The following is a 23,003-nucleotide window of genomic DNA, read 5'->3' on the forward strand; positions in this document are numbered from 1 at the left end:
CTACTCTACTTCAAAAAGTCTGTGGAAGATGGGATTGAACGTTTATTTTGGTGCAAAGCAAAACAAAGCAAATTAAATCCCATGCAGAGTTCTTCATTGCACACATTTTTCCACAGTCTTTTTGGAGACCTGGCTAATCTGTGGATTTCATGTCATCCCTGCCGGGGAACCCTGCGCCAGCCACGGGGGGTTCTGCGGGTAGAGTGGCTGCTGAGGGCATGAAATCAAATGACAATGGTGGGTTTAACACTTGGTTTATTGCTCAGACTTTTGTGCACTTCTGGGTCAGGGAGGAGGCTGGCTGAGCACATGGGTGTCGTCACCATTAAGTCATTTAGTGGCCACATCATGTGTGAGCTCAGAAGCGTCTGCCAGGAGGGAATTCGCTGTGCAGGTCTGATTTAGGGATCCGATCTGGGAGCCGTCCACAACCTCCTGTCTCCTGAATACCAGGAGGGTTTGTCCATCTGCCTCCCAGACTGGGAGCCCATTCCTCTCTACCTGCTTGCCCTGTCCTCCAGTTAGCAAATGCTTGGGACAGCAGCGTGGAGAGCGCTTCAGCCTGTGCCCCTGCCCCTTGGAGTCGCCTCTGACGGCAGCAGAGAGGTGATGGTGCCTGTCCGTCGCAGGCCTTCACCCTTGGGCTTCCTGTGCCTGTTGGCTGGTTGAGCAGAACGGATGGGCCTTCCTGTCTGCGTCTTGGAGGGTCGGGCTCTTTGCATGTCGTGAGATATTGGGGGCAGTGGCTAGCTTGCCCCTCCAATCCCCCGTCAGGTGCAGTTCTGTGTAACCTAAGCAAGGGCCCTAGTCACCTGTGTCCGCCAGCCTTGCCTGCTTTGCCCCTGCGCTCTCGACAAATATTTGTCAAGTGACTTTTTTACGAGCTAGGCTTAGATGGCCACACGCTGGGAGGAGGGCAATAGTTAGAGCTCAGCTCTCCGCCCAAGTGCAAGACCATAAAGTTGTCTTGAGCTGCTGTTTATCCCCATCTCAGTCTCGGGGAGAGCCGGGATAATTGTGGCAATGCGTCAATCCTGCATTTGTGTATTTCTTAGACACTGCCTCGCAGCCGGAGCAGTTAAGCTTCCTTCCCTGAGCTCTCATCAGGAAATGCCCAGAGAGGGACACTTGTAACTAGCCCACAAAGTAGGGACTTTTATTGGAAGATGGATGTGCAGAGAAGTAGCAGGGAGTTCTTGTTCCAGCTGTTTCCTGTTTTGGAGGAATAGACGCTGAGTCTGGTTTGGGTGGGGGTTAGGGACAGGGCATTGGTGCGCGCTGTCACAGTTGGCACAGGTGCTGCAGCTCATGGCGGGAGGCTGTTGCTGCCATAGCGTGGGAATCATTCCCAGCTGGTCTTGCATTGGCTGAAGAGGGTCCTTTCTGCCTCCCTCAGTCCAGTGAGCAACATTTCACGAATGCTAAGCTCCGGGAACCAAAGGCTCAAATTGTACCTGTATATGCATCGTTTGCGAATGTCCACACCGAAAGCTGGGCCTCCAGGAGCCTTTGCTGCAGGTGGACTTAATGTATCCAAAGAGCCAGTGTTTCTTCCCCTTCTCCTTTGCGCTTGCCAACTGGTGTGAGATCATTTCTCACAGTCCTTGGGCACTGGAATGCCCCACTAGTGGGCTAAATGAGAAAAGCCTGGACTAGGGCCCAAAGAGCTCCCCCATGGAGTGGTGCTGTCTGCCACGGAAATAGCAGTGCTTTGAGGAGCCACCAACATCCCAGAACAAGCTCTCTGGAGCTTCTGGAGACACAGACTCTTGTGAACATTTATTTTTCAATTACAGGAAGACCCAGATTTATTGAGCAGATTGGCCAGTGGGAGGGGACTGGAGGAAACTGGGCAACAGGAAAAGTTTACAGTGGAAGCTGTGGGACTGGTGTTGTGGCACGGTGCTGGTGTCCTGCAGTGGAGTGCTTCTTCTAGTCCTGGCTGCTCTGCTTCCTGTCCAGCTCCCTGCTAATATGCCTGGGAAGGCAACAGAAGGTGGGCCCGAGTGTTTGGGCTGCTGCCCCTACGTGGGAGACCTGGATGGAGATCCTGGTTTGTGGCTTTGGCCTGGCCCAGGTCTAGGTGGCGTGGTCACTTGGAGAATGAACAGTGGATGGAAATCTCATTCTTGCTATCTCTCTCTCTTTTGCTGTTCTTTTCCCAATGAGTGAATGGATAGGAAATTGGGCAATGGATGCGGTTCTGTGCAGTGGGTGACGTCACCACTTGGGACCGACATCCCATGGCAGTGTCTGAGTCCTGCTAATGTGCTGAGAGATGGGGAACAGTGACCCAAGTACTTGGATTCCTGCTCCCCACATGGGCCACCAACATGGGGCTGCTGACTCCCGGCTTGTGCCTGACTTAGCCTCAGCTGTTGCCAACATCTGGAGAATGAAGCGACGGATGGTAGATATCTTTCTCTCTGTTTCATTTTTCAATCGTATACATCTTAAATAAAAAATTTTAAATGATGTGCTATGTAGAAAGTTGAGTAGAAACTGAGATAGGTAAGAACAAATGAAAAGTCTACTTAAAAAAAAAAAAGCCAGACTTCTGTAATCTGAGAAGCCTTTATGTGGAGAAGGTGTTGTGTGTGCTGGGAGTGCAGGGGTGAGGGTGAGTGGCTTTGTGTTGAATCTGAGCGATCTTCATTAGTGTCAGGCATTGAGCAGTAATGCACGCTAATTGACTGGCGTACAGCATCAGAGTTGAGACCCTGAGTCTGGAACTCTGTCTTCTCTGGGCCAACATTGTGGGAGAAGTGGTCCAGATAGCCAGAGGGGTCACAGAGGGCTGGATGAAAGAACTGGGTGAGGGTAGGCTCTGGGGAGGACGAGGGGTGGAGGATTTAGGGATTTGAAGTGCTGTTGCTGAATAACTTGGGTTGATCCTTGGCTTTTGCAACTTGAAAGGGCTAAACTAGACTAAGAGGACGGCTTTTAAAGACCTGCATTTCTTGGTCAATTTTAGCTAGACTGTGCACCTGTCGCAGTGACAAATACAGAGGCAGCCCCATGAGGTGACCTCTGGTGGTACGATGCTGTGACAGATGCTGGACTAGCAGAACCTCACCTGGACAGACCTGTCTGGCCTTAAAGGGTCCCACTCCTGTCCAGGTTCGTGTCTCTGGCAGACATGACAGGATGTGTACTGGGCTCTGGGATGGACCAGAGTCAAATCCTTTGTCTGAAGCTTCTCCTCCTGTAGCATGTGGGACCCAGCCAACCCTGCCAGCTCCTTGGGGCTTATGGAGGCCCTCAGTCCTCCAGGCCACTGTGGTCAGCCTTGGTCTCACCTTCAGTCTCTTCCCCCAGGTCAGCATCCCAGCTCTCACAGCTCCACTCCTATAGGCAAAACACACCGGTTCTTTTCCATTTTAATCCTCTTTCTGTAGCGACCTGTCCTAGAAGCTCTCGGCTGCCCTCGGCCTCTGTTCCACCACGGGACTGTCTGGAGGACACACTCCCTACTCATTTCTTCTGTCTAATGCCAATACCCTCATTCCCGGGGTGCTTAAAGCCACATTGACTCATTTATTTGAAGGACTGCGGAGGAGGGAACATCTTTAATTAGCTGGTCTGCTTCCCAGATGGCAGCAGCTGCCAGGGGTGGGCCAGGCTGAAGCCAGGAGCCAGGCACTCAATCCAAGTCTCCCACATCGGAGTCCAAGCACTTGGACTGTCACCTGTTGCCTTCCCAGGTGCATTCACAGGAGAGGTGCAATGCTTGTCAGTTATTTTTAATTATTATTGTTGCAAATAATCAGAAGTGAGGAAAAATGATGGGTTGTTGGAATTGTCCTGTCTGGGTTGACCGGTGGTACTACTAGGAGTTGGAACAGTCTCTCTTCCATTCCTAACTTTATGTATTTTCATCTCCAAAGAACGTACAGTTCTCTGGGAATTCTGGGTTTTCCCTTTCAGTGGTGTTGCTGTGGCCTCTGATTGGGCAGCACTGTGTCAAGTGTCAGTCTGGAGCCAATCAGCTCGTCTGCAGAGATGCTGTGCTCTGAATGGCCAGCGGGGCTTTGCATCAAGCCCTGCATTGGAGGAAGGGGTGGGACATTCTCTCCATGTGGATGCCATGTGTAGTAGTCTGATGCTGGTGGCCAGGGGCTGCCTTCCCCCTCCTGGCTTTGTGGAGGCCTGTGTGCATAGCTGGCTGACGTGTTGCTTTCTCTGGCCTGGGGCTTTCCTCCCGTGTTGATCTTGTCTTGGGATGGAAACCTTTTCAGAGGCCTCAGGAAAGGGACTAGCGCCTCAGACAGGAAGCAGTAACTTGCCAGGTGGCCAGTGTTGGTACCTCCTGACCTCCTGGCTCTGGCGGGTGCTAGCTGTCCACCAGCTGTCCCACCTGTAAGTGTACCTTGGCCCTTCCCCTACCACTGACGGCTCTGTCTGACCTTCTTATGTGCAGGGAGCTGCTGGAGACCACGTGTCGCCTGGCCAACACGCTGAAGCGGTATGGAGTCCATCGAGGGGACCGCGTGGCCATCTACATGCCTGTGTCCCCCATGGCTGTGGCAGCCATGCTGGCCTGTGCCAGGATCGGAGCCATCCACAACGTCGTGTTTGCTGGCTTCAGTGCCGAGTCCTTGGCTGGGAGGATCAATGATGGTAAGCAAGGTGGTGTGTGTGTGCGTGTGTGTGTTGAGCCGAGTGCAGTGCAGGTCACATAGTGGTAGAGTAAAGGAGAAAGCCTGCAGGGGCTAGGGATAGCACCCCTGGACAACAGCTGCGAGTCTTCAGAGTCTTTCTTCCTAGTGTCACCTCTACTTGCTTTGGCTGCTGTTGGCAGGTCTAGTGTCCACGTGGTGGCCCAGGTCCGCGTCTTCCGACCTCTGCTGTGTCCTGCTGGCTCCCAGTGGAAGGTGCTAGACCTGGAGACCATTGTGTTTCTGTGTCTCAAGGAAGACCTGTCTGCTTGAGGGGTACAAGCTCATTAGGCTGTCCTCTTTAAAGAAGATTGGAAATCTTTTCAAGTTTCTTCTCCACTCTTCAGGGCATGCACCCCCGTGTCTCCTTCTTGGTCCCTCTGTAGACCTCTGTAACACCTGCTGTGCAAGGCACCCTAGTGAGCACTGTGCAAAACTCATCTGCTTTGATCTAACTCACTCAATATTTACATGTTAGACTGGACTCGTGCTGTTTTCCCTTCATGCTATAAAATGACTGTGTTAGCCATCTGGAGATGTACAGTCCTGTACAGCCATCATTGCTCTTTAGTTCCAGAACTTTCCATCACTCCGCAGGGTCAACCCATCCCCACTGAGGGGCCTTTCCTCTCTGCCCAGTGTCTGGAAATCACGGGTGTGCTTTTCTGTTCCTGCAGTTGGTCTGTTGGGGATGTGTCACGTCAATGAACTCACACAGCATGTGGCCTTTCATATTTGTCTGTTTTCACCACTCTTCAAGGCAGGTGCATGCTATAGCATGCTCCGTTTCTTTTTGACATTGAGTAATGCACCACACTTTGTTCACCCAGCCATCAGCTGATGGGCCTTGAGCTGTCTCCACTTTCTGGCTGTTGGAAATGGTGCTGTTTATGAATGTACAAGGACAATTTGCCAGGTTTCAGTTGTTTTGGTTCATAAGTAGGAGTGGAATTGCTGGATCCTGTGGGAGGTTCATGATGGACTTAATTGAGAAGGTGTAAGGTTGTTTGTGGAAGGAACTGCTCTGTCTTAGTAGCGTTAATAGCAGTATGTCGGGACTTCCAGTTGGTGGTTCTGCTTGTTGAATCCTATGAGGTCTTTGTACAATGCCAAGGATTCAACCTTTATCCTCTATGTAATTTGTCCCTTTCGGGGGTGGTGGGAGTCTTTTTACCACTTCCAAAGTTTTTAATTTTGATGAATGCTAGTTCATCTGATTTTTTTTTGCTATATTATTTGAGGAATCGTCAGTTAATTTTGGGTCATGAAGATTTGCAGTTATGCTCCTTTTAAAGGTTTTATAAGCTTTAACTTTGAGATCTTCGATCCACATTGAGTTGATTGCCATCTAGGGTGTGAGGTAAGGTCCATTTTCATTCTTTGCCCTGGCACCAGTTTTTGGTCCTGGCACCATTTTTTTTTTTTTGAGAATTTTCTTTCATGGAATGGTCTTGGTCTTGGGACCCTTGCTGAAAATAATTTTACTGTATTTCTGAGGAATGGTTTCTGCAGTATGTATTTCTTCCACTAACCTGTGTGCCCAGCCTTACCTCAAGACCAAATTGTTTTGGTAATGTTAACTTTATAGTAAGTTTTGAAACAAGGAAATGTGAATCTTCTAACTTAATCTCTTTTCCAGGATTGTGTTTGGCTATTCTGAATCCTTCATTTTTGTCTGATTTAGGATCATCTGTTCCATTTCTACAAAAAAAAAATGCTGTTGAGATTTTGATAGGGATTATACTGAATTGAAATTGGGAGTGTTGTGGAATTAATAACAGTAATCCATGAACATAGGGTACTTTGCCATTCCTTTTTTTTTTTTTAAGATTTATTTTCACTAGAAATTTATATATAGAGAGAGGAAGAGAGACAGAGAGGAAGATTTTCTGTCTACTGATTCACTCGTCAACCGGCCGCAATGGTTGGAGCTGCGCCAATCTGAAGCCAGGAGCCTGGAGCCTCCTCCAGATCTCCCACTTGGGTGCAGGGACCCAAGGCTTTGGGCCATCCTCAACTGCTTTTCCAGGCCACAAGCAGGGAGTTGAATGGGAAGTGGGGCTTCTGGGATTTGAACCTGCGCCCATATGGGAGCCTGGCATATGCAAGGCGAGGACTTTAGCCAATAGGCTATTGCATGGGGCCTTTGCCGTTCTTTTTAGTGTTTTTAATAAAATAATTTCTCTATTTATTTGAAAGACAGAATGACAAATTGAGAGAGAGAGATATCTCCCACCCCGCCAGTCGTGCTACAGCCAGGCAGAGGCCCAAGTGCTTGGGCTGTCTTCTGCTGCCTTCTGGGTGTGTTAGTAGGGAGCTGTACTGGAAATGCAAAGCAGCCAGGACTCAAATCAAACTCTCTGATATGGGCAACCTACCTGGCTGCTTAACCAGCTATACCACAATGCCTGTTCCGGGTCTTTAAAAATTTCTTTTAGTGGGGTTTTGCCGTGTTGGGTGTAGAATTATTGCACCTCTTCTGTAGAATTATTTTCAAGATATTTTATTCTTTTGAAATGTTGGAAAATGGATTTTTTAAAACTCATTTCCATTACAGAGTATACACTGCTTCTGTAGAACTGTAATTGTAAACGCTCTGCTTTACTTAGAAGCTCTGATCATCCCTTGTGGAGTCCTTAGGGTTTTGTCCACACCGGATTACATCCTGCGTTGAATAGAGATGGCTTTATTTCTTCCTTTCCAGCCTGAATGCCATTGATTTATTATTCCTGGCTACTCCCTCTGGCTGGAATTTTGGTTATAGTGTTGCCTTGCACAGTTAAAAAGCGGGCAATCCTTGTCATGTCTCTGATCCCAGAGGGAGGAGAGTCAGCCAAGTATGATGCTAGTGGGGATTTTCATGGATACCCTGTCCCAGATTTAGGAGGTGCCTTTCCATTTCTGGCTTATTAGGTGTCATTATCATGAACAAATGCTGTTTGTCATGGGAGCCATGGCACCTGGTCCAGGCTGGGGAGGTGCAGGTGCACCCTCTCTGACCAGCGGTGCTACGGGTCCTGCCTGTCCCCATGCTGTCGCTCACACAGTAGCTGCCCCCCAAGCCTCGGGGAGCAGAGCATGCTTAATGCTCAGACGTCCCCAGGACTCTATCTGTGAATGCTTCTGAGGGTCGTTCAGGCAGGGACGTCCTGGTCAAGGGATTGCCAAGGTAGAGGGGTTCCTTTGCTGTGGTCCTGATCCCTGGTGTGTGTCCATCCCCACCCTTGGTCTCAGCCTTGGTGGCCATGAAAACTCAAGTGTACGAATTTGGCTGCATCACAGGAGAGTAGGTGTGGAGGCCCGGGGGAAGGGGACTGATCTGACATGCCTGCGTTGTGTCCTACAGCCAAATGCAAGGTGGTCATCACCTACAACCAGGGACTCCGTGGAGGACGCGTGACAGAGCTCAAGAAAATCGTGGATGAAGCCGTGAAGCAGTGCCCAACTATCCAGCATGTCCTGGTGGCCCACAGGACAGACGCCAAGGTCAACATGGGGCCCCTGGACGTCCACCTGGAGCAGGTGAGTTGACCTCTCTGTGGGCAGCTTTTGTCTGCACTAGGGGAGGGGGAGGGTGGCTCATTGGGTTGTGGTTCTCAATCTGGCTTCCTTGGAAGTCTCCAGGGGTCCCCATGGTATCTCACAGGCTTGTGTCCTAGTCGGAGACAGATTTCAAATCCCACAATCATATGGGAACACAGAGCACAGTGGGAACGATTGGACCCATTCTTTCATTTTATGTTCTCTCTGTGTTGGAGTTCAACTTGGGAAGGCTGGAGAAGGCAGAACATGGCAGCTGAGCAGCTGCGTTCTCAGCAAGGTTAAGTGGAGGGAAGAGACCAAGTGCCCTGGACTAGCTCTTTCTTCCTCTGTGCAGGAAATGGCCAACGAGGTCCCTGTGTGTGCTCCAGAGATCATGGGCAGTGAGGACATGCTGTTTATGTTGTATACCTCAGGAAGTACCGGCAAGCCCAAGGGGCTGGTCCACACCCAGGCAGGCTACCTGCTGTACGCTGCCGTGACACACAAGGTAGGGGGTTGGACCTCATGCGGGGCTGGGAGGGGCTGTGGTTGTTGGCAGGGCCTCCTGCTGCCCTAGGAGTCCTCCCACAGGGATGCCCAGCCAGGGCTTCCTGCCTGTGGCCTGTGGATTCAGGGTCCCAGCCAGCTCTGACATCCCAGCTTCTGAAGCTGACCCACAGGCTGCACGCTTCAGGCCCTGGAGACATGGCACCTCTGACTCTGTGGTCTCTTATTCCACCAAGATCAGAATACCATCTTCTACAGCTGGGTAGAACTGGGTCTACACAAGCTGGGTCCCAGCTTGTGGTCTGGGTCACCTTCAAAGTTAGACTCCATGTCCAGCTCTGCTGACTTGGGTACACAGGGGTGGGGTGGGGTGGTGGGTGACCTGGTTGGTCCGGAAGTTGGGGAGCTGGGCTGGGATGCTGTCCTGGCTGGTAGCACCTCCTCCTGCCCATCTCAGCTGCACAGACCAGCTCCCACCCAGGCTTCTGTGCCTTAGCTGGGCTGAAGCAGGAATGGAGAGAGTCTGGGCAGCATCTGCAAGGGGTTCCAAATACTGTGGTCAAGGGATGCTCCACCAATCTGGGTCACCTGGGCGGTGAGAGTGAGGAAAGAGAGTGCGCAAGGTGGCTCCCCAGAGGGAGGAGCAGGGGAGCTGGTGTTCATACTCACTTTACAACCTGTAAGCTTGGCTTGCCAGTCTCCACCCACATGTTGACAGGCCAGCTGACCGCGCCTCACAATGCACACGGTTGCCACTGGCACTGTGGCCTTGAGCAAGTCATGAGCCTTCTGTATCCCAGTCTTACAACCTGGAAAAATCCCATTCCTCCCATCCCGGGAAAGGGGAAGCCGCTGGCTGTTGGCAAAGATCAGTGGGTTGAGTAAGGAAAAACACTTTGGAAAATATCACCACTGGGTTCAAGCACCAGGGGAGCCACAGTGCGCTGGCAGCTCAGGTGAGGGCGTGTGCCAAGGGCTTGGTGCAGTGGGCTGTCCGGGCTCTGAGTTCAGTCACTGGAATCTTGGTGGTAGTGGTGGTGGTGTGGGTGTGCTCCCGTGTAGGTGCGTCTTTATGTGTTTTACCTGTGAGAGAGGTAGGAGTGCTCAGTCCCTGGAATCTTCTTGGTGGTGTATATGTGTGTGTGTGTGCGCACACGTACACTCTCGCACAGGTGCGTCTTTGTGTGTTTTGCCCGTGGATGTGTGCGTGTGCCTGTGGATGCACCCAGTCACTTTGCTTTCGGTGGTCACACGTAGTTGTGTTTTGTGAGCCTGTGTATGTGTCTGCCTGTGTGTGCACATCCATGTATCTGTGTGCCCACGGTGAGGGTCCTCTGTTGGTTGGCTCTGGGGTCCGGCACTCCTGCACCCTTTAGGGACTGGCCCCAGGCCACAGCTTACACTTCCAGAATTGCAGAGGGGAGACTCGTAGCCTTGGGTCTAGGTGGTTTGGAGGTCCTGCCAGCTTCCGTGGACTTTCAGGTGCTGGGATGTAGGGGCTTCTGACTTGGCAGCAGAGAGCTAAGTGTGGTCTCTCCTGAGGAAAGTTTTGCTCACCTCCAACCTTGGCTCTGCAGTTAGTGGCCTGTTCATCACCGCTTCACTATTCTGCCTGGAAACCCCTGTGGAGTCTGGCTGCCTGGGTGTGCAGCTGCTGGGCACTGGAGGTCACTGCCAAGGATCCAGAGAGCAAGGACACTCAGAGAAACACCTAGCTTAGAAGTGTGCCATGATGAATTATTAGAAGGTGAAGGCCACTTTGATTAAGACACAGAATGTCCCCAGCATCACGGAAGCCCCCTCCATAGCCGTCTGACCACAGCCCTCTTGCTTGTATCCCATGTTGTCACGGCCATGTGTCTTCCTTTTCATAGTTTTGTCATCCAGCAGTGCATCTCTGGACACTAGAGTCTACCCCTGTTAAAATGAACCTTTTGAGAGTTAGCATTGTGGCAGAACAGGTTAGGCAGCTTTCTGCAGTACCAGCATCCCATATGGACACTAGAGTGTCTTGGTTACTTTGCTTATTACCCAGATTCCTGATAACACACCTTGGAAAGCAACAGAAGTTGGCCTAAGTGTTGGGTCCCTGCCATCCATGTATGGACCCAGAAGAAGCTCCTGCCTTTGGTGTGGTCATTTGGTCATATAAAGGGTGTGCCAGTGGATGGAAATCTCTCTCTTCTTCTTTTCTCTCTGTAACTCTGACTTTCAAACAAACACATTTTACGAAAAACAAAATAAAATGAAAAATGGGCTATGTGTTTTAAGCCTAAGAACCTGTGAGTTCTGCCTTGGCCCTTTGTTTTCACTGGACTTTGTTGTGGCTTATGCTGTTCGTCCCTGGTGTCCTGTGGTCCAGCTTGTGCCACTTGTCCCCTCATCTTCTGTGTTTCCTGGAAAGAGCAGCTGGATCTTGGGATTGGATCAGGCCCCATTCTTTGATAAGAATGACAGAGATGGTGGTGGGTGGGGAGGAGGGGTTTCTTCTCTCGTGTCTTTACAGCTGAAGGTGCCCTTGGGCTTCTAGTTTTGGTAGTTTTTGATTGTGGCATAGGACAGTAGAGGCAGGTGCTCATGTCTCAGCCATACCAGGAGACAAAGCTTTGCTTCTGGGCACCTGTATCAGGATGCAGTTCATCCACAGCCCTGGGAGGCTCCCGTGTACCCCTCGCTACAGCCCCAAGCGCAGTCTGCTGGTCTAGACCAGCTCTCTTAGGGGTTGAGGCTCCTTGCAGGAGTGGCTCCTGGGATGCACTGTTGTACTCATTTGTGGCTTCTTTGAATCCTGCCTGTGAGGCTCCTGCCATTGCTGTGTGTACCTGCTGTCACTCACTCTGTCTCCTGCTGGTGACCCGAGAGTTGTCTCATGGTTCTAGACTGCTGAACCTGGCCAGCGTGTCCTGGTGACTTGGGACAATGTGATGTGTGTATGTGTGCGTGTGCATGCGTGTTAGGGGACAAGCCCCCGACTGCCCTCTCCTCTTTCTACAGCTCGTGTTTGATTACCAGCCAGGAGACGTCTTTGGCTGCGTGGCCGACATTGGCTGGATCACCGGACACAGCTATGTGGTATACGGGCCGCTCTGCAATGGTGCCACCAGCGTCCTTTTCGAGAGCACTCCGGTTTACCCTGATGCTGGTGAGGACATGGAGCAAGGGAGCTCGGAGACTGTGATCCTTGAGGTCCTGGGTAGCCAGATGGACACCCTCCCAGGTTCCATGTCTGTAGGAGGCTTGGACGAGGGAGAGAAGGGAGTCTGATTTGGAGCTCGAAGACATTTCTAGGCTGTAGTGTCTCTGTCCCCTGCACTTACACTGCCTGCCCCTTTGTATTGTCCATCACGTCTCTGTAACCACCTGACCAGGGCCAGGCCTCTGCTGAAGCCCTGGCTGCCTGCCTGCCTCCCCGGCCCTGCGCCAGAACCCTCAGGGCTGTATGTACGACTGCATTGCACCTGCATGAGTTAGACCTCAACTACCTGGAAGACATGGCTGCGTCTTACTCCTTAGGGTGGCCTCCTCCCACATGGCACAGTTCCCCAACTATTTGTTCTCTTGTAGCCAAATTCCACCGGCTGTATCCTTTCCACACACTGGCCATTGCATGTGGACATATGTCTCAGCATATCCTGCTGGTCTCGGCCCCAGTGGCACCGGATGTGCTCCGGGAAGAAGGAGTGGGGCCAGACTTGTGATTGAGGACCTGGCTCAGGTGTGATCTTAGGTACTTCATCCCAGTCCCTGGAGGCCCAGGGTCCTTGGAGGGAATGGTGCGAGATGCAGAGTGTTGTATGAGTCAGGGGTGTGGATTCTGAGTTCGTGGCCCTGTCCCCGTTGTTCCAAGAGAAAGCACCAGCCATCCCTTTAGAAACCATTTATGTGCAACCGAGCCAGAGTTTTATATCACGGCAAACTTTTGTGATGGGACCAGGTAGCTTATCCTTTGGTCATGCTTACTAAATCCCACACTTGGTATGCTCACTCCTGACTCCCGGCTAGAAGTGCAGACCTGGGAGGCAACAGTGGCAGCTCAGGTGGTTGGGTTCTGACCATTTGTGCAGAACCAGGTTGAGTCCCTGACCCCCAGCGAGGGGCTCAGTGAATGGGAGCTGCCTCTGTTTACCTCTTGTCCCTCTCTGCCTCTCAGCATAATGAACTATTTTTTTTGGGAACCCACAGTGATATTTCTTTTGAACTCACTCTCTGCTGGGTCATGTGGGATTCACTGCATGGTGTGACTGTCCAAGGCCAATGGCCTCTGTTCTCACATGTGCCCGTGGACCCGGAGTCCTGGGAGCAGGTGTCTGCAGGACTTCATCCCACAGGGCACCCTACTGTTCATCGAGGACAGTGTGCACCCGTCTCGTGACGGCTTGTCCCTGTGGCCAGCGTGGTGGGCACTGCTGCTGATGGTGCACTTGGACCTGTCTGCAGGTCGGTACTGGGAGACAGTGCAGAGGTTAAAGATCAATCAGTTCTATGGAGCCCCGACGGCTGTGCGGCTGCTGCTGAAGCACGGCGATGCCTGGGTGAAGAAGTACGACCGCTCTTCCCTGCGCACCCTGGGGTCAGGTGAGTCCAGCTGTTGGGATGTGTGAGAGCCGGGCAGCAGTGGGCAGGACCTCTCTGCCCTGTGTAGGCTCATCACAAAGGCAGAAGAACCCAAGGAGCTGCGTCTAAGGGTCCTGAGGCACATGCGCAAAGCACAGGGTTCAGCTGCAAGAGCATTTCCGTGTGTGTGTGTGTGTGTGAGCAAGGGCACCTCAAGGAGCCAGCACTGAGGGAAGTGGCTTAAGCTGCCACCTGCAGCACTGGCATCCCACATCCTTTGGGTGTGGGTGGTCGAATCGCACTTGCTCCGTTGCCCATCCAGCTCCCTGGTGATGCTCCTGGGAGATCTGGATGGAGTTCCGGGATCCTAGCTCTGACCCAGCCCCAGCTGTTGTGACCATCTGGGGAGTGTCAGCAGATCTCTCTCTCTCTCTCTCTCTCTCTTTTTTTTCCCTTCACTCTTTCAAATAAATAAAAATGTATTTTTTTAAAAAAAGATACTTTAGAAATTCATGGAAACATGGAATTCAAAGGATAAACTGATTTTGTTGCCAAAACGTTTTTGAAATTCATGCATAGTTTTAAAAATTTTTCTGAAAGATTTATTTTATGTTTATTGGAAATAGAAAGTCAGATATATATAGAGGAGGAAAGACAGAAGAAGATCTTCCATCTGCTGATTCACTCCCCAAGTGGCTACAATGGCTGGAGCTGTGCCGATCCAAAGCCAGGGGCCTGGAGTTTCTTCCAGGTCTTCCATGCAGGTGCAGGGTCCCAAGGCTTTGGGCAATTCTCTATTGCTTTCCCAGACCACAAGCAGGGAGCTGGATGGGAAGTGGGGTTGCCGGGATTAGAACCAGTGCCCATATGGGATCCTGGTGTGTTCAAGGCAAGGACTAGACTGTTGCGTTGGGCCCTGAACTTTTAAATGTTAAGAGAGATACTGTAGAGCTGGCATTGAGGTGCAGCAGGAAAAGCCACTACCTGCAACACCACCATGCCATAAGGGCTCCAGCTGAAGTCTTGACTGCTCTGCTTCCCATCCAGCTCCCTGCTAATGGCCTGGGAAAGCAGAGGGAGATGGTGCAGGTGCTTGGGCTCCGGTCATAGACCAGGAGGAAGCCCCTGGCTCCTCCCTGGCCCCGGGCTGTCTGTTGCAGCCATGTGGGGAGTGAACCAGCAGATGAGGAATCTCTCTCTCTCTCTCTCTCTCTCTCTCTCGTTCTAGAATTCTGAATTTCAAAATAAATACATCTTAAAAAAAAAAAGATGTCCAAATTGCTTCCCCAAAATGCCTGTTTTCTCCCAAAATTCTTGTCAACCTTAAATTTTGAGTTTTTAATGATGAAAATACCCGTGTGTAGTTTGTGTCTCTTTGATGGTGACCCTAAAAACGAAGTAGCTCACTGCTTTTTTGGGATCTCCTTAAAGCAGTGCTATTTCCCCAACTCATGGATTACCAATCCTTTTCTCTCGCCCGTGGTTTCAGTGGGAGAACCCATCAACAACGAGGCCTGGGACTGGCTGCACAAGGTGGTGGGGGACGGCAGGTGTACGCTGGTGGACACCTGGTGGCAAACAGGTGAGTGCTGGCCAGGAGAAGGGGAGATGGGGAAGAGGAGGAGAAGGGGGAAGGAGGGGACGGGTAAGGGGGAAAGGAGGAGATAGAGGAGGGGGAGGGGAAGAAGAGTAAGGGGTGGAAGAGGAGAGGGAGGAGGAGGGAGAGGCTGTCTCTGCTCAAAGTGCCGGGGCTACAGATACAGATGTGGGGTTGGCACTGAGCTCTCAGAAGTAAATGCCAGGTGTGAGAATGGACCTGGCTCCTGTGTCCTTCCTTGAAGATGAGAAGGGTCTCTTCTGAGCCTTGCTGTCTCCATGCGATGATACAGTCAAGGCATGTGGCCCAAGGCCTGTGCTGTGTCCATGCAGTACACATTTCTGGGGACGGTGGGGGCGGCGGGGCAAGGCCCCTTTCTGGACCCAGGTGCATCTGATGAAGAGACCATGAACCTGCCTTTCAGCTTGAGGTGGGAGAGGGAGTTTTCCCCCCCGTAGGCTGTTGTTTCGGCATGGTCCCCAGCATGTGTGAGGGGGCAGGAGCGCCCTGTGTGGGACTCGGTGACACAGCTGTGTGCGGTTTCCCGCACTCATGGGCCGTTTCCACGCAGGCTGCTGGAGGCTAGTGCCAGAGCAGTGGCGTGAGGACAGGACTCATAGGGGCTCTCTTTTCATGGTTGGGTCTGTATTGTGCGGGCCCTGGCCCAGAAGCAGTTCCTGTATAAGTAGGTGGACTCTGCCCTCTTGCGCCGAGTGTCCCATGCCCTCAGACGATGGCCCCTCGGAGACACACGTGGTGCTGCTCTCCTGGCTCAGTCCTGGCTTTTCTCTCTCCTCCCACCCACTGCTGCAGAGACGGGCGGCATCTGCATTGCACCACGGCCCTCCGAGGAAGGCGCTGAGATCCTGCCTGGCATGGCTATGAGGCCCTTCTTTGGCATCCTCCCTGTTCTCTTGGATGAGAAGGTTTGCGAGGCCCCCAGGGACTGTCCCCTCACCCTGTCCAGTGGCTCTCCATCCCTGGCTCCTCCTCAGCTCCTCCTGCCCCTCCTGCCTGCCTCACTGCTGTCCAGCCCTGCCCAAGTTCTGTCCATGCACTGGACCAGCCCCGGGACCCTCCCCACAGCTTCCTGTCTTCCCTGCCATTCTCTCACGGGCATGGATCTCGGATCTGCAGGGGAACGTCGTGGAAGGCGGTGACGTCACTGGGGCATTGTGTATCTCTCAGGCCTGGCCGGGCATGGCCAGGACCATTTATGGCGACCACAACAGATTCATAGATTCCTACTTCAGGACATTTCCAGGTGAGCAGGCGGCAGGGCTCAGCACACACAGGAGTTCGCTTTCCACTTTCGGGGCTTCCAGCTCTCTGCCTCCTGAGAAGTCGTTGCTTTTCACTCGTAGGCTTGTAAGCGAGACCCCCTGTTTTCCAGAAGCTTCTTGCATGTGTTGCTAGCCAGTTTGAACACCATCTGTAGCCTGTGCTCTCAGGGCCCACCTGCCCATCTACTATTGCAGAGTGATGAGGCAGGCCGTCCTAGGTGTGTCTCCATGCTGCCTCCTGGAGCAGGCAGGCCAGTGCGCGGGCTCCCATACTGTCCTCACACCGGGCAGGGTCTTCTGCCATGTGGCTAGCCTTGAGTCCCTGGTTCTGTGCAGGCTACTACTTCACTGGAGACGGGGCCTACAGAACCGAGAGTGGCTATTACCAGATCACTGGGCGCATGGATGACGTCATCAATATCAGTGGCCACCGGCTGGGCACCGCCGAAATTGAGGATGCCATAGTAAGCTCAGGCCACGCCTTCTCTGCTGTCCTGGCAGCTCCCAGGTGCCTCGGGGGTGGGTGGGATTCTGTGCCCTGGGTCTGCCCAGTACTCTGGTGCTCCCTGATTTGTTCCGTGTGTGCACAGGCTGAACATCCCGCAGTGCCAGAGACCGCTGTTGTCAGCTTTCCCCACGACATAAAGGGAGAAGGTGAGAGCCAAGGCGGGGTGGTGCTCCTCATCATACATGCATCCTGGGAGAAGGGAACTGACCGACCCCAGAGGGCAGGGCTTGTACAAGGTGCTCTGGCAGGTGGAGATGTGCCGAGCAGCACCAGGAGGCCCCAGTTTCACTGCCCTTCAGGGACACTCAGCTGCAAGTTGCCATGACCTATTTGGCTCCAGCTAAGCCCAGGGTATTTCCTCTGGGACTCTGTTCTGTGTATTGTTGTACAAAGATTTTAACAAAATGTCTAGCCACATGCTCTCTCTCTCTCAGACACCCCTCACTGACTGCACAGCAGTGGCCTTGCCTGGGCATCAGGGTACCTTGTGGGGCTGGCCCTGCATTGGCTGCCATGGGACTGGAGGGATGTGTGATTGGCCTGAAGGAGAGGGCAGCACAGGGCATCAGAATGGCCCCCTTTCACCAGGACACAGTTTATTCCAGGCTAATGCAACTGGGCCTGGAAAGGGGCAGAAGTGCCTATGTGTTGTAATGCTATGGGCACAGTGGCTCCATTGGCCTGGCCTGGCATGACCCTGACACATACAGGCTCTGTGCCAGGGCTCAGCTGGGCAAACGGACTTTTGGTGGCCTGGGACTAGGTACTCTCCTCCCACGAGGGCTGTCCTGTCTTGACCCGCTCCCCACCATAGAATTGATTTGAGTCCAGCTGCCCGGAAGAGGGTGCGTCCACGAGGCGACTGCCCCTTGGCAGTGGGAAGCTTGTATGTGAGAGGGGCTGGTGCCCGGATGCCTTGGAATGCAGTGTTTGCTCACACATGACGCACGTGGCTGGCTCCTTGCACTTGTGGGGTTCTCTGTGTCCCACATCTCTGGCCTAATTGCCACAGGCTTTGAGTCCAGAGTGTGTGTTTGAGCCTCCATGGGTCAGGTGCTGTTACACCCTAGGGCTATTCCCCCTGCTCTGGGGACCTCTCCAGCCCCTTGATGGACCATAGTAAGTATGTGCTAGATCCGGATGGCAGACTAATGTGAGTTAGACTGTGAGGGGCTGGAGCAGGGCAAGGGCAGCTTCGTCCTCAGATGGCGGATGGGGGCCTTTGGTTGGGCTCAGGCGCCGGTTTCACATAGGCCCAGCCTGGCTGCAACCGGGCTGCTTCCAGGGTCTGCCGCTGCCTCTCAGCAGCTCTTCCTGCCTCTAGACAAGCCTGCTGGTGCCCGTGGCTCCTGAGAATTCCTTGACGGCCAGGGAGCACCTGCGGAGCAGGGATCTGACTGCACGCATGCTGCCGATGCCTGATGCACTGGCATGTCTCTGTGGTTTAGAACTCATTGCCGGGTTCCTGAGGCCATCTGTGGACCATGCTGTATTTTTGTCCTGGCTCCCTTATGGTCCGTTTGGCAGTCCCTTGATCTACTTAAAAAAAAAAAAATTGGAAAGCAGAGTTACAGAGAGATGTTGCATTTGCCGGTTCACTCCCCAGATGGCCACAAAGATTGGAGCAGGTCAGCTATAAGCCAGGAGCCAGGAACTTCCGGTCTTCCACCTGAGTGCAGGGCCCAAGCACTTGGTTTGTCCTCCTCTGCTTTCCAGGGAGCATTAGCAGGTGGCTGAATAGAAAGCAGATATGTTGGGACCTGAATTGATGGCCATATATGAAATACCAGTATTGCAAGTAGCAGTTTTATCTACTATACCGCAGCACCACTCAATCACTCTACCCCCTCGTTCTACTTTAATTAGGACCTGGGCTCTGCCAGCTCTGTCACCTCTGGCCAGGCTCATGTCTCTCTTTTCTCCCTCCCCCGATCTTGTGTCTTGCTGGCTGCCTCTTGGCCCTCTGGCTGCCTCCTTCCCTCCATGTCTGCTTTCAGAAGTCAACAGTTCACTCTCAGCTACTGGGGTAGGGGGTGGACAGCTGTAGTTCTTTCCCTCAGGGATCACTTATGCACCCTCATGAAGTAGGGGCAGTGGGTGCCCACAGAGCGAGTGTCACCACACAGCCAGGGTCATCGGCAGAGTGGAAGAGGCTGCACAGGTGGCTGGACTGGGTCTCCAGGAGCAAGGAGGCAGTTTGCCAGGCGGTGATGGGCAGTGGTTGTCCAGGCAAAGGCTCTTGGGGAAAATAGTCATTCCTTGAAGCACTTGAACAAGCACTGGCTGAGGACCTGCCATGCCCCTCAGACGTGCGTCTAGGTGCCAGTGACATGGAGTTTTCTGCTTCCTGGAGCCAGTGTGCAGGAGAGAAAGAGGAGAGGGCATGGGTGATGGACAACAGGGAGCATTGGTAAGGTGACCACAACCTGCCTTCCCTGGATACACCAGAGGAGAACAGGTTAGGACGGAGGGAACTGGTCCAGGAGTAAACAAACAAATGAAAGTCAGGAGGGCTGACATAAATAGAAAGTTTGTGCATACGGGAAGGCATGTGGCAGGTTGGGGGGCCAGGGCAGGCTGGCACTGTTGCCAAAGGCCACTTCTTTAGAGGACAATGAAGTCAGATTTTGCGTCCCAGTGGGATCTGCTGGAATCTTATTAGGAATACAGAGGGACGCAGGAGGGCTGGCACTTGTGTCAGGATACTGGCTGGCTGCCCACCTGTGGCCCCTGCACAAGTGGCTGCTATGTTCTTCATATGTTGTCACAGCCCAGTGGCCGTGTGTACACTGGCTTGTGCCGGGGCAGAGAAGGGAACAGAGCTCCAGTGCTGTGTTGCAGGTCACTCCAACAGCCTGTGTGTGTGAGTTGTGGTGCGGAGCTCTCAGCACACATACGCACTGTGAGCGCTTCCGGTTGTTTGTCACTCTGTGTGAAACCAATGCGCAGCTTTACAGCCACTGGGAAAGATGCCAGGCAGTCCCAGTGCTGCCAACTAACAGCCCCCAAACCCTTTGGCCCTTGCGGTGATCTGTGTGACATGCTGTGCCCTGGAGGTCCTGCGTGATCTACCAGCCCAAACCTCCGCTCTCCCTGCAGTCCCCTTTGCCTTCATCGTGTTGAGAGACGATGCCAGCGACACAGAATCGGTGATGAAAGAAGTGAAGTCATCAGTGGCCTCCAGAATCGCCAAATACGCTGTGCCCGATCAGATTCTGGTGAGGGACTCCTGCTTCAGGTTGGGTGGCACTGCTCTCAAGTCCCCCTCTCCCATGACTGTGAACTCCGATGCACCTGTCGCTGCTTTCTGACCAACATCAGGGTAGCGCCTGGAGTTTTCCTGGGAGGAGCTGTGGTATCCAGAGTGTACACAAGTCTCACTTGAGACAGAATCTGGAGCAGGATTACATGTGCTTCAATGGTATACTGGTTACAGGAACAGGGTGTCCAGTAGAGACGGGGAAAGTACGGGAGTTCTCCAGCCCCGAGACTTGAGTTTGCAAGGCTGATCCTTCAGAGCCCATCCCAGGCGGTCATTTCCCGGGAAAGAACCAGGTCACCCTTGTAGCTTTTCCTGTTCCTCTACATATTCCCTCCAGCAGCCCCTCCTGCTGATGGCTGTTGTGTTTGCTGCTTATTGTCTAAGGGAGTAGGTGGCCCAGCTTCACTTGGCACTAGAAGGTTTTTTAAGGTGAATGGACAGAGGGAGCCTGGACAGTCCATGGTCCCACACATGGCTCTTCCCATGTTACTGTCCCTATCAAGTGGGCTGAGATGGTCTGACAATGCAATATGTGAAACATTCAGATCCACTCTGTTTTAGGACAGTTTTTCTTGTAACTAACTTTCCCTTCAGAGAAGTCTCAGGCCAGGGGATGGAGAGGAGGGACCTGCAGGTGCTTCGCTGTGCTGCTGCCTCAGCCAGCAGGTGTCTGTGTGAGGCACAGCGGTAGGGGCAGGCCTGCCTGGGGAGGGTTTGTAGCAGTCCCTGCCCTCTGCTGCCCTGTCTTGGGGCTGCCTGCAGCCTCAGGCCGGTGCTCTCCCTGCCAGAGTCTAGCCCCTCGTGTTGGCACGGGTCCATGCTGGTGTGGGAGTCCAGGCAGCAGCCCCCCTTGTCCTAATTGCTGCTTCTGTGCTTTCCAGGTGGTGAAACGTCTTCCCAAAACCCGATCCGGGAAAGTCATGCGGCGATTGCTGAGGAAGATCGTCATGGGCACAGTCCAGGATCTGGGGGACACCACCACCCTGGAGGACCCAAACGTCATTGTGGAGATCATGAACACCTACCAGAAACACAAGGACAGGCAGGCAGCAGCCACCAAGTGAAGGCGTGCAGCGCAGGTGGCTCCCGGGGCCGGGGCCAGACCTGAGCCCTCCCTGCCCTCCAGATGGAGCCCCCCACGTGGCCACTCCACCCTAATGTGAAGCCAGGCTGAGTTCCTTTTTCCTCCCAGGGAGAGGCAGGCTTTGTCCCTTGGCCCTGAATTTAGCTTTTTTGGAGGCTTAGGTTCCCAGTCCCCACCTTCCCAAGCCCTCTCGTGGCAGCACGGGGGCGTGGGAAGCCTGGTTAAGGCGTGTCTGTTCACACAGCTTAGGATCGAAGCAACCACATTTCACTGTATGTAAGTGTGTAAGACAGACTTGATTTTTTTTTTCTATTTTTCTATGTTAGAAGGATGATATGCATTAGCCTGTGCACACTCTTGGTGACAATGAGTGTGGGGAATCTCCTTGCTTCGTCCCCACTAGTGGGGAAATGTGAGCGGCAGGGAGTACACTTCCACAGATCTGAATGGGAGATGTTTGCACCCCTCCCCTTGCCAACAACTGTTGTCTGAGCCCCGCGTCCCACTGTGAGCCTCCTGGTCGCTGTTGTGATGGGATGGTGATCCCCGCTCACCTCCAGCTCCACCTGGTCATACTGTTTCTCTAAGCTGTGATCTGCAGAGAGTTCCCTTCCTTTGGATGCCTCTTGGCCGGAGGTGGGCATGCACTCAGTCTGGGCAGGGTTGCTCAGGGAAGACTTCAGGGTCTCGTGAGAGCACCGCTTAAGCTGGAAGCGGGCTCCCTTGAGACCTGCCTGCCCTTTCTCCTCCAGTTGGAGCTGCAATCGGTTGAGTCTCTCACTGTGCCTTAAATCCTCTGAATAAGAGCACAATTGTGTAAATCTTGAGGTCCATCAGTGCCTACAGTGGTGACAGGTGGATGTGGCCCAGTGGGCTGGGTCCTGGAGGACAGGGAAAACTCCACCCCCACCCCCACCCCACATTTAGCTGTGCTCCACACTGCCTGGCAGCTGGGTCAGTGTTCACGGGGTGTCGGGTGCTGAACACCTCCTCTGGGCCAGCAGCTGGGGTGGGCAGGTGAGGAAGCCTTGTGTGGCCAAGCTGTGGCACTGGCTGCAAAACGCACACACACTGAACTGTGGTCCTTTAGCATTAGCATCAGAGAGCTGTGCACCAAGCTTGGTGGAGCGTGGCTGTGGTGCTATGTATGAGATGGCTTGGTTTTCCACATTGTAGACAGTGTACAGGTCTGGAGATGACCTGCTGAGGAGCCTAAATAAAACTTTATTTTATTCACCCTCTGCATGTGGTGGTGCTTCAGGTGGTGCCATTCGAGACACAGAAAACAGATAATCACACAGAGAGGGCATCTGCCTCTGGTCCAATCCCCAAGTGCTGACAGTGGGCAAAGCCAGAAGCCAGAGATTCGGTCTAGGTCTCCTGTGTGCTGAGCAGGAACTCAATTACTCGAGCCATCACCACTGGCATTTACATTAGCAGGGAGTCGGGTCAGAAGTGGAACATCTGGGACTCGAACCAAACCCGTGCTTATCTGAGATGCTGGCATGACAGGCAGTTGCTCAATCTGATATGCCACAGTATGGGCCCCAGCATCTACCTTCCTGTGGGAAGAGATGCCCAGAGCTCACCTCTTACTGTATTACAGCCTACCTTAGTACATGTGCCATTGTATGACACTCTTCCTTGGTACATGTACCTGTCTCGCTATTGCACAGCCAATGTGCGAGCCACTTAGATGAAATGAAAGGAAGTAACAGTTTGCTTCTTGGTGACAGTGGCCACATTTCACGCACAGTCCAGGAATCATACTTAGCAGCATGGCTAAGAGCCTTCCCATCACAGCCAAGAGGCCTAGTAGATGGATGTGAAGAAGCGATTAGATTTGGAGCAACACACAAGAGACAGAGGCTGCAGCGCAGGTGGCCTGGAACCTGATGGGAAGCACCTGAATGGATTGTGACATGAGAGGCAGACTCAGGCGGGTTGGGTGGGCATGGGGGATGAGGAGAGGGGAGGCCGGGAGGACATTCCTGCCCAGTGCCCACATTGGGTGGATTCCAACTGCTT

The 23,003-nt window shown here is 53.0% G+C and overlaps 1 protein-coding gene across 1 annotated transcript in view; it reads left to right on the plus strand.

Moving 5' to 3' along the window:
- ACSS1 (acyl-CoA synthetase short chain family member 1) overlaps positions 1 to 22,211 on the plus strand; it is a 46,247-nt gene extending 24,036 nt beyond the window's left edge. Inside the window, exons 3-14 of the mRNA XM_040981035.1 lie at positions 4,421 to 4,620; positions 8,005 to 8,180; positions 8,536 to 8,688; positions 11,682 to 11,829; positions 13,125 to 13,262; positions 14,731 to 14,823; positions 15,652 to 15,764; positions 15,976 to 16,102; positions 16,458 to 16,585; positions 16,712 to 16,775; positions 19,729 to 19,847; positions 20,773 to 22,211. Of these exons, the coding sequence (XP_040836969.1) occupies positions 4,421 to 4,620; positions 8,005 to 8,180; positions 8,536 to 8,688; positions 11,682 to 11,829; positions 13,125 to 13,262; positions 14,731 to 14,823; positions 15,652 to 15,764; positions 15,976 to 16,102; positions 16,458 to 16,585; positions 16,712 to 16,775; positions 19,729 to 19,847; positions 20,773 to 20,955 (1,642 nt within the window). The 3' untranslated portion in view covers positions 20,956 to 22,211. The remainder of the gene's footprint in view (positions 1 to 4,420; positions 4,621 to 8,004; positions 8,181 to 8,535; positions 8,689 to 11,681; positions 11,830 to 13,124; positions 13,263 to 14,730; positions 14,824 to 15,651; positions 15,765 to 15,975; positions 16,103 to 16,457; positions 16,586 to 16,711; positions 16,776 to 19,728; positions 19,848 to 20,772) is intronic.
- Positions 22,212 to 23,003: the final 792 nt, after the last annotated feature.

The sequence above is a fragment of the Ochotona curzoniae genome, unplaced genomic scaffold, assembly GCF_017591425.1.
Source record: "Ochotona curzoniae isolate NIBS_2020 unplaced genomic scaffold, NIBS_Ocur_1.0 contig_3520, whole genome shotgun sequence".
Classification (NCBI taxonomy): domain Eukaryota; kingdom Metazoa; phylum Chordata; class Mammalia; order Lagomorpha; family Ochotonidae; genus Ochotona; species Ochotona curzoniae.